The sequence below is a fragment of the Pelophylax lessonae genome (genome assembly GCF_965119305.1).
Source record: "Pelophylax lessonae genome assembly, chromosome: 3".
NCBI lineage: Eukaryota > Metazoa > Chordata > Amphibia > Anura > Ranidae > Pelophylax > Pelophylax lessonae.
The window spans coordinates 612,636,745-612,653,231 of NC_138770.1; the positions used below are offsets into that span (position 1 = coordinate 612,636,745).

General features: G+C 40.6%; 2 protein-coding genes across 2 annotated transcripts in view; one reads left to right on the plus strand and one right to left on the minus strand.

Annotated features, from left to right (window-relative positions):
* The window catches only part of BPNT1 (3'(2'), 5'-bisphosphate nucleotidase 1), a 178,902-nt gene that overhangs the window by 72,828 nt on the left and 89,587 nt on the right, over positions 1-16,487 (plus strand). The window lies entirely within an intron of this gene.
* The window catches only part of IARS2 (isoleucyl-tRNA synthetase 2, mitochondrial), a 109,559-nt gene that overhangs the window by 67,896 nt on the left and 25,176 nt on the right, over positions 1-16,487 (minus strand). Inside the window, exons 9-12 of the mRNA XM_082249463.1 lie at positions 13,338-13,507; positions 10,956-11,046; positions 8,942-9,093; positions 3,162-3,322 (exon numbers count right to left, since the gene is read on the minus strand). Of these exons, the coding sequence (XP_082105589.1) occupies positions 3,162-3,322; positions 8,942-9,093; positions 10,956-11,046; positions 13,338-13,507 (574 nt within the window). The remainder of the gene's footprint in view (positions 1-3,161; positions 3,323-8,941; positions 9,094-10,955; positions 11,047-13,337; positions 13,508-16,487) is intronic.

Below are 16,487 nucleotides of genomic sequence, written 5' to 3' on the forward strand. Positions count from 1 at the left end.
TGTGTGAAAACCCTTACAATTAAATCATATTGGCTTCCTTTTGGTCTGGTAAATATATGACCGAAAGCATTTAATATCTGTTGGATAAGTACAAAAAAGAAAACGAAAGCAACCAGCACAGCAAATGACACGTAAGCTGCAACTGGGTTCAAACACAATTTAACCCTTTTCACTGCCAGACCATGGGCGTCACTTTAAAACCCAGGAGGCCAGATCACTTTTGCAATTTTTCAGTTTTGTTATTCATTTTTTACTTACAGCTTTTGTAAAAGACCCCCTCCCCCAACCATATGTTTTCTTAAAGTACAGGACAAGAATAATAATAATAAAAATATCTGTACATATTTAAACTGTGCCTTTTTGAAAAATAGTGAAAATGAAAAAAATATGCAAAACTGTAAAAAAAGTACAGATGATAATAAAAAAGGAGGTTGTGGTAATGCCCGATCCGAAGTGCCATGCATGCGCTGCATTACTTGATGCTGGCACACATTTTGTTGCAACACAGTGCATTACAATGTGTCACAAAAAAATCAAGCACTGCAATGCGTTGCAACAATGCACTGCAGGACTTATGCAAAATGCACACCAGTGCACATGGGTTACGCCCACCATAATGCCTGCCCATTGAAGCAAATAGGCCCTTAGTATGCTGGTGCATTACAGTGCACCAACACACAACTTGCTTTACCACTATGTTTTGTAGTGCAAATGTTTAGGTTATGTGTGTATAATTTGTGTGTGAGAGGTGGGGGTTTAGCCCTCATTTACACAGCCACAAAGGGTCGTACAGCATCAAGAGAAAGCATATTTCTGCTCCTGGGATTCACAGGCATAAGCGTACAGCCTGTAGAAATAACAGGCCAGCAGAAGCCATGGTTGTACAAATGTACCGCACATCCAGTTGGTTACATGCATAAAGAAATGTATGAGCACCCCAGTTTATGTCGAGAATGTGTGGTGACATGGCCTCTGTCAGCTGGTCATTGATTTTCACAGGCTGCTACCAGTGGCTGTAGGAAACACGTGCGATTCCCAAGTGCAAAAATATGCTCTGTGTGCTGTGCCAATGACATCCTTTTCTGTTTTATCTTTTTTTTCTTCCCATTATTTATTTATTTTTACAGCCATGTTGGGGGGGGGGGGGGTCTTTGAAAAAATATTAGGGATCTAAACAGAAGCCTGATTTTTTTCACTTTTGAGATTGAAAAAGAGAAAGAGGCTTCCTGTTCATTCACAAACCTGAAGGCATAATAAACATAGCTTGCTATGCTTTGGTAGAAGGGGGAATGCAGCTGATGTAAGACATACTGACCTGGCAAAGCTGTTTTGCCTGGCAAAGCTGGAAACTATAGCGTCATATGCCTTATTTCAGTGGCAGGAAAAGGGTTAAAGGACAACTGCATTTCCCCTTCCCCCTGAGTGCAGCCATCTGGTTACAATCTTATCCTAGTAAACATGAGAAAAAAAAGCTTGGAGGCCCACCTGCTGGCTAAAAAAACTGTGAAACATTCAAAATCAATATCTTCCCTCAATGGATGATAGAGAAATGTGTTTGTATTTCACACACTAATAATCCTGACAGAAGCACTCTAACCACTCGCCGACTGTACAACTTACATATACGGTGGCAAGGTGGCACTGCTGCTCTGGATCCTGTAACTAGTATGTGATCTGACACTTCCGGGATGGGGGAGCGCATGCATGCCACTGACGGCCCGCTCCTGCTTTGATTATACACAGTGGGAGCTGATCTGCGGGTACTGCGCACTCAGTGTGCTAACTAAACCCCTGTTTTGACGCAAACTGTTAGACAGGTTAATTTGGTTGGTAAGCAGACTGGTTGGCAAATTGAACTGGGAATTTTATTTTTGTTTGTTTCATGTGCGTTGCCCTTCCATGTGTTCTTTGCTATGAAGGCCAGTTATAGGTGGGGGCAGAGGCCATTTTCTTTCTTCACTGCGCACTCAATGTCCACCGACACCTGCATTCAGTACAGGTAAACCAGTAGATTGCCCTTCTGTCAGTGGGAAAGGCATGGATCCCATGTACCTGCAAAGCAGGGACAAGGATCTATATCTTCTCCTAGTAAAATCATCTCCCACACTGTACAAAAACACTGGCTAGGCACACATTTAACCCTTTGATCACCCCTGATGTTAACACCTTCCCAGCCATTTTCATTAGTACAGTGACAGTGCATATTTTTAGCACTGATCACTGTTAGTGTCACTGACTCCCAAAAGAGTGTCAAAACTGTCAACATCTGATTAATCCGCCGCAATTTCGCTATAAGTCACTCATCGCCACCATTACTAGTAAAAAAAAAAAAAATACATAAAAATTCCATAACCATTTGGGGCGCCCGAATGGATCCCATAGCCGGTTATACTGACATTTCTTTAGATGTCCATGTGATGTTGTTTTTGACTTTACATTACTACGAAGACTCATGTTGTATAACCAATGAATCTGATCGTTTTGCTACTTTTGTATAATGTTACCTCTGTAATTGCAATATGTTTTCCTTCTTTAAAAACGAATAAAAACTTTTTTGGGAAAAAAAAATTCAATAAATATATCCCATAGTTTGTAGACGCTATAACTTTCGCGCAAACCAATCAATATATGCTTATTGGGATTTTTTTTTACCAAAAATATGTAGCAGAATACATATTGGTCTAAACTGATAAAGAAATTAGATTTTTCAATTTTTTTTTTTAATTGGATATGTTTCATAGTAGAAAGTAAAAAAAAAATATTGTTTTTTTTTTTTTTAAATTGTCAGTCTTTTTTTGTTTATAGCACAAAAAAAAAAAAAAAAAAAAAAAAAAGGCAGAGGTAATCAAATACCACCAAAAGAAAGCTATATTTGTGGGGGGAAAAAAATACATACATTTTATTTGGGCACTGCGTTGCATGGCCGCGCAACTGTCAGGTAAAGTAATGCAATGCCGTATTGCAAAAAAATAACCTAGTTATGTAGGGGGTAAATCCTCCAGAGTTCCAAGTGGTTAAAGTGAACAAGAAAGAACAGAAAAGTAGTTTATGACTTTTTTGCTTGCTACACCCCATTTTCATAAAAATACTACAAATACTCCACCTAGTAGCTGTATATCACAATGGGCAACATGGTTTTAAACAGAGAAGAGAGAACCTACCTGTTCATTAGTGGCTCTTGCGTCTCTTTGTGATAGAATACTGGAATAGGGACCCCCCAACTACGCTGTCTTGATATACACCAGTAGGTTCGTTCTTCTAGCATTTTTAACATGCGGTTGGTGGCTGAGGCTGGAACAAATTTCACTTTCTTTAAAGCTTCCTGTGAAAAAAAATTTAATCATTCTTACATACATAATTTAAAGCAGTGACATCCATCAGTTACCCACATACAATATCCACCTTGCTCTCCCCCGGGGGAAAAGCTTTTTAAGTATTTCTGCCAATAAGTGATATATGCCTATGAAACCACGATCCTGGCAAACACAATCCACCTTGTGATATGTATTGATCCTACACAAGAAAAGTATAAAAGGTTATATTATAAATGGAGTGGAAAGTGAAAATGAACACAAAAAGTTAAGAATTTATATTGTAGGGAACATTTAGAAATGTAAATTGTGCCTAAGCAGTGCCCTACACAATGCACTTTGTCGTGAGTTCCTTCTGAAATAGCGGTGCACTTCACGGTATATTAGGGTGCCTAGGCACTCCTGCTCTGTAGCCTCAGCTTTGTATCAGTAGTGTGAGATCTAAGGTGATGAAGATGTGACTATTCTGTTACGATGTTTTCTCCTTGCAGGAGGCTCATGTAAAAGCAAAAGCCTTGCTCTTTTTTGGGCAAAGCTTCCAGCAGTGTTAATTTCGTCGACTAAAATGTTTTCGTCAACTAAATTAAAAACTAAATTAACAAAATTTTAGTCGACTAAAATACGACTAAAACTAAAACAATTCAGATGACTAAAATACAACTAAAACTAAAATGGCATTTTAGTCAAAAGACTATAACTAAAACGAAATCGAAATTTGCTGCCAAAATTAACACTGGTGCATGCTCAAAGCTTAATACCATAAATAATAACATATTAGATTTTTCACTCCAGGACCACCAGTAGTATATAATGAGTTTGGAAATTGTAGAGAAATGCTTGGATAATGCATTACAAATTACAATTGAACTACACCCATTCGATTATAGATGACTAAAATGTAGGACGTTTTAGTCGACTAAAATGTAAGACGTTTTAGTCGACTAAAATGTAAGACGTTTTAGTCGACTAAAATGTAAGACGTTTTAGTCGACTAAAATGTAAGACGTTTTAGTCGACTAAAATGTAAGACGTTTTAGTCGACTAAAATGTAAGACGTTTTAGTCGACTAAAATGTAGGACGTTTTAGTCGACTAAAATGTAGGACGTTTTAGTCGACTAAAATGTAGGACGTTTTAGTCGACTAAATACAACTAAAACACTTGTAGAAGACTAAAATGGGACAGAAACTAAAATGCCATTTTAGTCCCAAGACTAAGACTAAAACTAAATTGAAATTTGCTGCCAAAATTAACACTGGCTTCCAGGGTTTGGCTCCTCTAACATCCAAAACTTATTTTTTATCAGGTAATTTTTCCTTTCAATTATTTTTATTGAGTTTTTAACAAGAAAAATGAGACAATACATGTTTTGAAAACATAAATTTCCATGGGTCCATAACAATACAAACGTGGTATTGCAAGTAGGGTATCCTTCTGTCACCAACACTATATCACAATATCTGCCTTCTTCATAACTGAATACATTTAGTTACCAGATACACCCGGTGATCCATCTGTCACCCAACACCAAGGTGATCCAGAACGTCATGGTCCCCATCCCTCCTCCAGAACCAAAGAACTAAACAAGGTCCGAAAGGAGGAAAGGGGAAGCTGTACTGAAATACTCAAAGGGACGTGATGTTGCCTCCGACCATAATATTGTCCAAAAGAATGAAAAAAGAAAGAAGAAAGTAAAAGTTGGAGGAAAGAAAAGCACAAGAGAGTAGTAGTAGAAGGAAATGAAAAGTATCCCAGCAGAGTTAAATGCACTCCATGACACTCCGCTATCAAAGCTACCTCAAATTCCAGAGTCGGACATATACTTGATCCAGGGTTCCCATGTTTTTTTCAAACTGAGCTCTTTAGTCTAAGAGTTGTTTAAAAGAATGGGTAGTGTCGCGCTCAAACATAAAGTGCTTGTGCAGATATTTAAACCTTAATTCAAAAATTAAAAATACATGATAGGTGACAATCTAAAAAATCAATCAATCTGTGCTCAATATTATAAAGTGCAAACAGTCCATATGCAGCATCAAACAGTCCACATCTCTTTGGTGTCACACAAATTAGCAGAGACTTGATGTTAGTGCAGATTAACCTTCACCTCCACACTTCACCCAGTGATCTAGTAAGGTACTCCTTACCGGAAATATATGACCCCTTAATTATAGGGGGTCACATAGGCAATATCTCCACTCAGTACACACGATCCTCAGCTCCTCTGTTACACAGTGGGTAATCCAGCATCAAGCCCTTATAGTGTAGCTCGGATCAGGTGGAAAACATGGGTGGGACAAAAAGGAGACTCTCATGGTGCAGTACATCTAAACATATCGCTTTATGTACGTACATGATCCCCTGATGACGTCAGGTCGTACTGACGAAACGTACGTCGGGAAGGGAAACGTGAGACCGTAGCCATTTCCGGGTTAGAGGAGCGCTGTGCGATCGGCAGTGCTCACAACCCTCGCTGGATGTTTTTATGAGAAAGGCGATTGTTTTATGGTGATTCGAGTAAGTGCAATACTTTTTAAATAAAGCGATATGTTTAGATGTACTGCACCATGAGAGTCTCCTTTTTGTCCCACCCATGTTTTCCACCTGATCCGAGCTACACTATAAGGGCTTGATGCTGGATTACCCACTGTGTAACAGAGGAGCTGAGGATCGTGTGTACTGAGTGGAGATATTGCCTATGTGACCCCCTATAATTAAGGGGTCATATATTTCCGGTAAGGAGTACCTTACTAGATCACTGGGTGAAGTGTGGAGGTGAAGGTTAATCTGCACTAACATCAAGTCTCTGCTAATTTGTGTGACACCAAAGAGATGTGGACTGTTTGATGCTGCATATGGACTGTTTGCACTTTATAATATTGAGCACAGATTGATTGATTTTTTAGATTGTCACCTATCATGTATTTTTAATTTTTGAATTAAGGTTTAAATATCTGCACAAGCACTTTATGTTTGAGCGCGACACTACCCATTCTTTTAAACAATTGTTCAGCACCTTGCTTTTTTGTTGCCGCTCACTACAAGGAAGCAATTCCTGTAAATAATTAATATTTATTAATTATTAATATTTATATTCACACATAATTTGTATTTATTGATAATATATTTACATTTATACATATATACACGGTTGAACCACTTGCGCGGTTTTTGGTTTGCACCAAACCCCCCTTTTTTTCTGATTTCTTTTGTCTAAGAGGGTCGTTGAAAGGCGCTCGCTTGTTTATCATAATCCATGTTAATTTGTGTTTCACCAGGTAGAACGGGATAGTCAGTGATCTCCAAGATCTGGCTATTGCCAGTCTAGCCGCCGTGAAAACAAAAGCTATGAGTGTTCCCGCCCGGCTTGGTGTTACCACAGTGCTTGCTGTGGAGATTTAGTTTTGCTGACTTGCGTTGGCGAATAAATAGAGTTGTAAATTCGGATACAAAAGCACTTCACATTTGGGCATGACCGCCACGTATGCAGTAGGGATCGACCGATTAACGGCAATGCCGATATATCGGGAGCCGATAAGCACTTTCCCCGATATATCGGAATCGGGCCCCTGAGGTTACCGATATTGTCGATATTTCGGGAAAGTGCTTGTACCGGAGTGATGCCTGTATCACCCCGGTACTGGCGTCCATAGCCGAAGGTAGGCTGTCTTGTAATGACAACCGATGTGGCTGAGAAGCCGCTCAGCTGTCATTACAGGGAGCAGGAGGGGACGTCTCCCCCTTCCAGCCGCCTTCTGCGGCTCGCCCGGGTCTCCCGTCCCACCGGGAGACCCGGGCATCCTACCTGCACGGCTGCTGAAGAGAAGACCCAATGAAAGCTGCATTCGACTCTGATCGGGTCTCCATGTAAAAAAACCTGGAAATTATGTCATGACATCACTTCCGGGTACTCTGCGGGAAATTCAAAAAAAAATGTGAGCATTCAAAACAGCCAAACTTGGCGTTTTGAATGCTTTTAAGTGCAGAGGAAGGGTTTGGGGTCTTTTAGACCTCCAGATCCCTTCACCAGAGTACCTGTGAAAAAAAATAAAATAAAATAAAACATTTTTTTAAATGTCCGAAAATATTGGCCAATATCGACCGATACCGATATCCAATGACCAAAATATCGGTATCGGCAATAAAAAAACTATATCGGTCGATCACTAGTATGCAGTACTGTACCCTGCATGCCACATCCCCGGTAACACCTGGAAGAAGCTCCCTCCACATCAGGTAATTTTTTTATTTAATTTTTCACATTTTTTTTTTTAAACAAGTGGAACACAAAAAGTACAGACTAGCAAATTACATCTTGATCCAGCATGAAATCATACGGTAGGATTAAATACAGAATAGCACATTTTACATTGATCACAGCATCCAAGGTATGTGCAAATATATCTACTTCTGAAACATTCTGGCAAGTCAACATAGTGTATGACCTAACGTTCTAAAAGCTTAGATTACTACCCGGATACCTGTTGGAGGTGTGGAGCTACCAGACATAATTATTTTATTATTATTACAGGTACTTATATAGCGTCATTAATTTACGCAGCACTTATTGTACATTTGCATCAGTCCCTGCCTTCAAGGAGATAGTTATCTTAATATCTGGTTTGAGTGTGCCTAAAGTCGCTCCCTTTGGCAATCAATTTTCATAATGATTTATATGGTGACTCCATCTCACTGCCCCCACAAACCGAATGACTTTCTTTACTCCCTGAGTTAGTCGCACAACAAAAATCTCAACTCTTACGGCACTTTCTTTTAGCCGGTAGACAGCTGAACTCTCAATGTTGGAAGTCAACAGATACTCCATCCCTTGGCGAAGTATCTAAGTTTTACCCCCCTGTGGACAGTGTGGATCCTTTACTCTGAATTGGATGCCCTAAAGATGGGCTGTAACTCCTTAGTTTAACCCACCTCGGTTTTCTTTTCCCTCTTTTTTTTCTATCATTTATTTTTTTCATCCCATTTCTACAACACGTCACGAGATTGTGACGCTTTCACCACTACATACTGCTCAGGTACTAACCACCACTCCCCTCTGCCCCCCCCCCCCCTCTTTTTTTTCTCTCTCCTTTCCTCACCTTTTTTCTTTCTTTCTCTGTCTATTCACACTTACTTACAACCCATAGATTGTCAATTATGATTATGCCATATACTTGGTATAATAACAAGGCATGACCTTATTTTATGCAGTTCGGTCTTCAGTGACACTCACTAATGATCGGTGATTGACCTTCTTTTCCACCCATTGTACCTACTAAATGGCTGTACTAATTTTGACATTTGCTTCAGTTATGCAGTGATAATTGGCTGTATGTGCCTTATCCTTTCCTTTTTGTAAATGTAAAAATCATCAGAAAAAATATATTTAACTTTAAAACAGATGACTACAGAACATTAAGTTTCCTAGAATAAGCATCACAGAGCAATAAAACAATCTATGGGGTCAAGTGCAAACAAAAGTGGTAGGGGCCAGTTCTGATAGCCATGGAGGCAAATACTTTAGGAACTTCTTTGGGCAGCCGTCTTTGTCACTCAAACACGTTTAGAGCACTACAACCTTCTTAATTTAAACACAAACAGCTTATTTAGTGGCCTTTTAAAAGGCTTCTCTCTTACCTGAGCTTTATCTTTAATGTTGACGGTGCTGACAAACCACTGTTTGCTGGCACGAATAATAACAGGCTTCTTGGTCCTCCAGTCATATGGGTAGCTATGTACAAAACTCTCCTCCTTTAGCAGGTTCTTGGAACCTAGTAACATCTGAATGACTGGAAATAAAGAACACATTATGAATTGCAGAATATAACTGTATCTGTCCAACAAACAAATCATCCTACAAGTCTTAGGCCCCTTTCACACTGTTCAGATCCAGCTGTCAGTTTTTTTGGCGGATCTGAACGAACGCCCCATGCATCTATATGGGGCATCGGAAGTCAGCGAAATCATGTCCGCTGACATACGATTCGATCTGTCAAAACCGGACGGATGGAAACCCTATTTTCCATCCGTCTGGCGGATTGGATGAGAACGGACAGACGGTCTGTTCTCATCCGATTCCCCCATAGAGAAGAATGGGGACTTGATAGCTGTGTCTCCGCACACAGCGCGGAGACACAGCTGTCATCTGCCTGCTCAGCGGGGGATCGTCGGATCGATCCCCGCTAAGAAAAACGGAGTCCGCCTGACAGACTTAGTGTGTGAAAGGGGCCTTAAAGTTTTATGTAATCTTTATTTAGGGAAACATTTTCCATCAATACTTTGTTAAAAGAAAATGGAACACCACAATACACAAAAGTAGTGCATCATAGACAACTGATAACACTCAAAGGTTTACAGAGGAGCCATTTCAAGTAAAAACAAAAAAGTGCAAGGCCCCTTAATGGCCTGTACACACGATCCAAAAGTCAGACAAAATATACCACTTTCAAAATGATCGTACGATAATTGGATTGTTAGTACAGAGCTTTCGCAAGCTGATGTTTCGTACGATTTTCGTTCAATCAGTACAGTTGTCATCCGAAAATACAATACAAATACTCTACAACACATTACATCACTTTTACATCAATTTTATCCTGTCGTGCGAGAATTTTCGTTACTTCATTTTCGCTATGCGACTAGCATGCAAAAAAAAAAAAAACGGACAATCTGTAGTCTGATTTTCGGATCGTGTGTACGGGCCATCAGGGTCAGACCTCAACCAATGAGGCAAGTACAGCTAAAGCGGACATGCTGATCTTTCATGAAAGGGAAAGGCTCGACCGGTAGGTTAAATGTGGGCCCCAAAGGCGAAGAGCGATTAAGAATCCTATAGCCCCATTGGGCCGACACTTTGCCTAACACAAATGAAGATGTACCCTCATCAATCAGGGCAGCAACAACTGATCACCCTTCTGCACACCCCAGGGTGTTACACTAACATTACTAAAGGTTCAGAAGAGTACAGTGTCGTATGGTGTGGTCCAGTCAGCAGTTTATCAGGTACAGTAACATAGGAAAACTAACCACCCAGGAAAAATACAAGCCTTAAAAGCTTTCCAAACAAAACAAAAAATAAAACCACCTATTTTGCTACCTTACCCAAATTTACTCTTGTAAAAAGGTATTCATTTTTTGAATCAAGCTTCCTTTTTTCTTTTTTTTTTAAATGTATCAGCTGGTCCTACCAGTATGAGCTGTTTCGGTCATAGAACTACAATGCTTACTTAGCGCAAGTATATGCAGAAGCAGTTTTGCCATCTTAGGATGAGTGCTCCACTTCCTACAAGTGTACGTGTTGACACAGCGCACCTGTGCATACAGCTCATCTTTCATTCCCAGGACAAGTCTCAGGACCACCCACTGCCTGCAAGGGAGCATTGGGCATGTAGTCCAGTGAAAACTAATCATGTCACAATCTAAAGAAGTACACCTACACTAGTGGAAACTAGTGGAAATAGCCTTAGATTGCAAGCTCCTTGAGTGCAGGGACTGATGTGACCTACAGTATGTAAATTGATCACATTATATAAACACCTGTAATAACTAACAAACCATCATATCCAAACTTGTCTCTCTAGATAGCTGCCCCAAAACACAGCATCAAATTCTGGGGGTCCTTTGGTATTTTAGAAAATAGCATAATACATACCAGCTTCATTGCCATCTTCAAGTACAGCTTTGTTTTCTAAGTCAGCCCCTGCTCCAGAAGTGTAGCAACCAGCTTCATCCACCAGGCAGTCCTTCAAAAAGTATATAAACATTTAGATAAACTGTTTAACTTTATCAAAAGTCAGCTAATCACTTTATTGAAAACTAGCATTTGCTCAGCTGCCGATGTTGGATGTTAGAATACAGAAGCCACAGTGGGATATTCATCCATCTGTGTTGTTTGGTATGGATGGGGAAATCTGTTCATTTTTTTTAAATGAACAAAATGTATATCTATAGTTTAACAGTAAAACTTTGATCAATCTCTCTTAACCTTGTTACCATGAAAAAAAAGTTAAAATATTTCTCAGGTCTCCAGGAACCCCCTGCAAAAAATTATATTTACAACCACCAGTGACAGACCCACACTAACTGATGCTCAGCAGGAGAAGGGCGCCTTACACCTGTGATTAGAAAAGATTAATTTAAAATCTTTCTTATATAACATTATTGCTTTCACACGAGGGCTAAAAAGCCTACTATGATAGCATATTGCAGGTGACAGATTCTACTTAAAGTGGTTGTAAATGCTGGAAATTTTTTTACCTTAAAGCAGAGAATGCATACCCCAGTGTTTTCATGTATTTCTGGCATCATACAGCATAGAGGAGATCAGCGAATTAAGTTCATTGCTATCCTGGTCCCTCTCCATCCTCCTGACCCTCACCATGCACATCACAGGCACCCAGGACACATGACATGTAAGGGGTTGGAGCTACACATGCATGCTTTACAACTGCTCAAATCACTTCTAAAATAAAAAGGTAAAAAATGTGCATTCCTTTTTTTTTTTTTTTAAACTGCAGCCTGTAAATCATTGCATCAGCAAATTGCGGGTGCAATGCCAGGATCCTGCAGACTCTTAGTCAGCTGTCTGCCGTACTGTACCTCCAGTATGGGCATACAGTTGATGAACAGCAGAAGAATCAATGAACTACGTGAGCGCTCATCAGCGCCCGTACAGTTTATTGGGAAATACAAGTTGTCTGCTGCGTTGGAAGATGGTACTTGTAGTCTATTCATTCACAAGAAACTGTGAATGAACAACATGGCTGTGTGGGCACTTTGACTCATTACATGGGGTATTAATGATACTAATTATGAAAAGCATGCTGGGCTCTCCACTAAGATCATAAAACACTGCTTGCACATTTTGAAGCACTTAGTGCGTATCGGAGACAGTTAGAGGTCTGTCTGACCTAACGGTTAGGTAAGTTGAGGAAAGTGGAAAGATAGCGCTGGACCCGTAGGCTTATTTTACTAGTACTGTTATCTTAAGGGCCAGTTCTAAACACGTGCAGTCCAGTGTGCTTTTTTCTGCATCAAAAACACATGGCTAGTAGGTTATATGATATTGAATGGCATAGTTCACACCATTGTAGTCAGTTCCAGTGCATTTCTGAGACAGGAAAAAAAATAGAACACGCTGCATTTTTTTCTGCCCTGGAACCTGGTAAAACACATAAAAATGCACCAGAACACACTAACAAACACCAAGGAAAACACATTTCCCTCATTAGGGTCAAGAAAAAAAAAAGAGGGGGGGGGGGGGAATTCACTGCACCGCATCAAAAACTCACTGGAACGCACCAAAAATGAGTCGAAAAGCGCATGCAGAAAAGCATCCGGAACGCACCTGGACTGCGTTTCTATGTTGTGAATTGGCCCGGTATTATTGTTATAACTGTTGGTGTACATGATCTGACTCCTGGGTAGGCAGTTTCTACATCACTGAGGATCTCCACAGTCTCCTTGGATTGTAGTGGGATGTAAAAAAAGTTGAAATTGAAGCACCACACCACTGCTAAGAGGTCCAGATACAACTTTATACCACTAAATGTCAGGGATACAGTTCAAAAAGTAGCCAAGAGGTTAGCTACTCCTTGGATTGCACCCCTGACCTTCAATTGAAAAAAGTTGTATCTGGACCTCTTAGCAGTGGTGTGGTGCTTCAATTTCAGCTCTTTAAGCTGTTCGTTAAGACAAGGTGAGGGCCCTTCTGTGTATTATACTGTAGTATGTGTATTCTACTAATTAGACCAATTTCACAACACAGGCTGAAGGTGCTGCTCCAGCTTACAGCTCACCATCTGCTGGCTTTAAGTGGTAAATATAAAACATTCATATACAATATTTAATGTGCACCCAGAAAAAAAGAAAATTGCACAATAATGGTTTATTTTTTAGGCCAAGATGTAACAAATATTATAAAAAAAAAAAAAAAAAAAACACAAAACATTCCTTTTAGCATGATTATACTGCAGGGCTACCTATAATAATTATCCATCATGTGAAATTTTAACATGAGACTACTCGAACTTACCACTGATAATTTATGATGAGAGGCGACACTGTAATCTTCAATGCCATGAGCAGGTGCAGTGTGCACAAGGCCCGTACCTTTTCCCATGGTGACATGATTGGCTGGGACGAACGGAGAAGGCCTTCCTGGTATTGTGGGATGATCACATACTCCATTTTCAAGATCTGTCCCTGCAAGATGAGAACAGCATTACAATAATTTGATAAGGACATTACAACAATATTGAAAAAAAAAAAAAAAAGTTCTGTCTGAATGAGCAGCATGTTGCTAAGTGGTAGATTCCCATCAAAAAGACAATTTAAATGGAGTTGTATATATTTGACATGCTTGTGTGGGTCTTCTAGCTTTCTCTCATAACCTAAAAATGTATCTTAAAAGGTTAAAGAAAACCTTCCTCTTGATTACATGTTCTCATTCTTAAAACACTGGCTACCTTTTTCAAAGTATACAGATAAGGACTTCTTGCTGCCTTTCCTCAACTACTTACTTATTCTAGGTCAGTAATTCAGAAAGTATTAAAGTCAAAAAGGGCAGCACAAATGCCAGGCAACTAAAATTTATAGGAGATTTGCAATATTGGATTTTAGGAAAAGGTTTACTTTAAATAGCTTCAGACCAAACTGGCCCTATAAAGTGCATGTGTCTGAATCACTGGTGGAAAAGTAGATTTATGCAAGAACTGATTTGAATGGTCTGTGTTCTCTTTAAAGTGAACCTGTGCTTTGCCCATGCAGAGCAAAGAAAGATGTCCACTTTAATGGTGGCCCCATACTCACCTTCCCCCCCACTCTGCCGCTGCTTTGATTGCTAACAAGAGGAAGAGTTGCGTAGGTTTTATATTGTGACTTGGAGCTTACAGAGTGCTGAGGGCTCACTCCCTGCCTTAAAGTGATATCAAAGGCAAGTTGTAAACACAAAAAAAAACATGTCATACTTACCGGCTCTGTGCAGTGGGTTTACACAAAGCAGCCCTGAACCTTCTCTTCTGGGGTCCCATGCGGTGACCCCTTGCTCCTGCCAAGTGCCCCCAGAGCAAACAGCTTGCTGTGGGGGCACCCGAGCAGGCTCGCTCCTGAGCTGTTGCATTGCGTGTCTATTCAGACACAGAGCCGCGGCTGTGCCCCCCTCCCCTTCTCATTGGCTTACTGGCTATGACTGACAGCAGCAGGAGCCAATGGCTCCTGATACTGTCTCAGCCAAAGAGGCTCTCATGCACATCGTTCGATCAGGATGGGGCTCAGGTAAGTATTAGGGGAGGCTGCTGCACACAGAAGGTTTATTACCTTCATGCATAGAATGCTTGAAGGTAAAAAACCTTGAGCCTTTAGAACCACTTAAGTGGCAACATTGGGTGCCGGAGCAGCTTATTACTAGTGTTGTCATGGGAGGGGAAATCGAGTGATTCAAATCCCCTACACCAGAAGTACCTAAAAATTATCTTAACTCCTGGTAGCTGAACAGAGAGGTGGTGGAGCAGTTGGGGCTAGTATAAAAGTGAACTTTCTTCTATGCCCTATATAGGCAAAGAACATCTTAGTTTTAAAACCAAGCAAAATATATTGATACTACATAAATAGGAAATTTAAATAAAATAGCTCAAAATTTTGTTCCAAGATTAACTACTAATTATGATTTTTTCCACATTTCAACAACATGGGGGACATTGCAAAGTACAATCATGTAACAGTAAGGTGCTTAACGCCTTCATTTTAAGTGAAAGTTGGCTAAGCAGGGACACTGCACAAATTAAAACACAGAGAAAATCCATCAATGTTCCAGAATTTTCAAGAGTATGCAGACCCTCTTTCTCAAGGTGACAAACAGAACAAACAATTTCTCCAGCGCTCAAAAGGACAGTCACCAGTCAGGGATAGACACGCGGTCTGTGCAATCTCAAGGACAATGCTTCAGCGGTGCCGCCTTCCTCAGACAAGAGAATCCAACTCACAAATGCAAAAAAAATAAAAAATACGCACAGGGGGTGCAAAAACCTAGTGCATTACCCAAGGTTTATTGAAGGAAACCAAACTGTCAAATACTCACAAACAACAGATGTAATGCAAATGACATTCCCTGATGGTCAAGCAAGAAGACCTTGTAGCTCTGAGAAAGGGGATGCATCCTCAAAACATGTCAGCCTGCCAACATCGCCCACCGCTCGGTCATCTATTGTCACATTGATCCACCATCAGGGAATGTCATGCGCATTTCATCTGTTGTTTGGAAGTATTTATTTGGCTGTTTGGTTTCCTTCAATAAACCTCGGATATTGCACTAGGCATCTGAGCCCTAATGCTGAAGAGAACACTCTGTGATAGGAGAAGAAGCTGGTCACAGTCTCTGACATGTTATGTGCCTGGGCCCTTGCTTCAGAGTCTTGTAGCAGGCAAAGCGGAAGAACATTCGTAAGGCCTCGTTTCACATGGGTGCACTATAGCGTACGTCCATGATAGGGCGGTGTTTGCCCGCACACGGATGCACAGGTGGTTTTCGTGCATCCCCCTGCAGACAGTACTATTTATTTCATTTGGGACCCAGTTTAGCAGCTGTACTGATACAGCTACTGCTTACAATTTGACAGCCGTGTGGGTGCAGGGCCCTTTATTGCTCAATGTCAGCGTCCATGCAGCTGCTGCATCCTAACTGAAATGTGTCTGCCTGGACGGGGATGCATGGAACACCTATGCATCCTCATCCAGGCAAACATGGCCCTCACATGGGCATCGCTATAGTAGGCCCCTGTGAATGAGGCCTTATGGATGCGCCACCTCCCTTCCACTTTGCTTGCTTCAACACTCTGAAACAAGGGAAACCCCATAAGAGAAGGTGAGCCTAGTCGCATTACCTTTTTTAGAGACTGTGACTGGCCTCTCCTCCTATCACAGAGTGTTCTCTGCAGCATTAGCCTTTGTCACCTTGAAAAAAAGAGGGTCTGCATGCTTTTGAAAATTCTGGAGCATTGCTGAAATGCTGGATTTTCTCTGCGTTTGGATTTGTACAAGGCCAATCAACTTCCCCTTAAAAACGGTAACATGAGGTCAGTGCAGTGGTGTGGTTTGATGCATTACATGCTATCTTTGACCCTCTCCTGTCGCATGTTTGCAATCTCTAGAGTTTTGTAGTATTACATTCTCTAAATATTATGTGTGG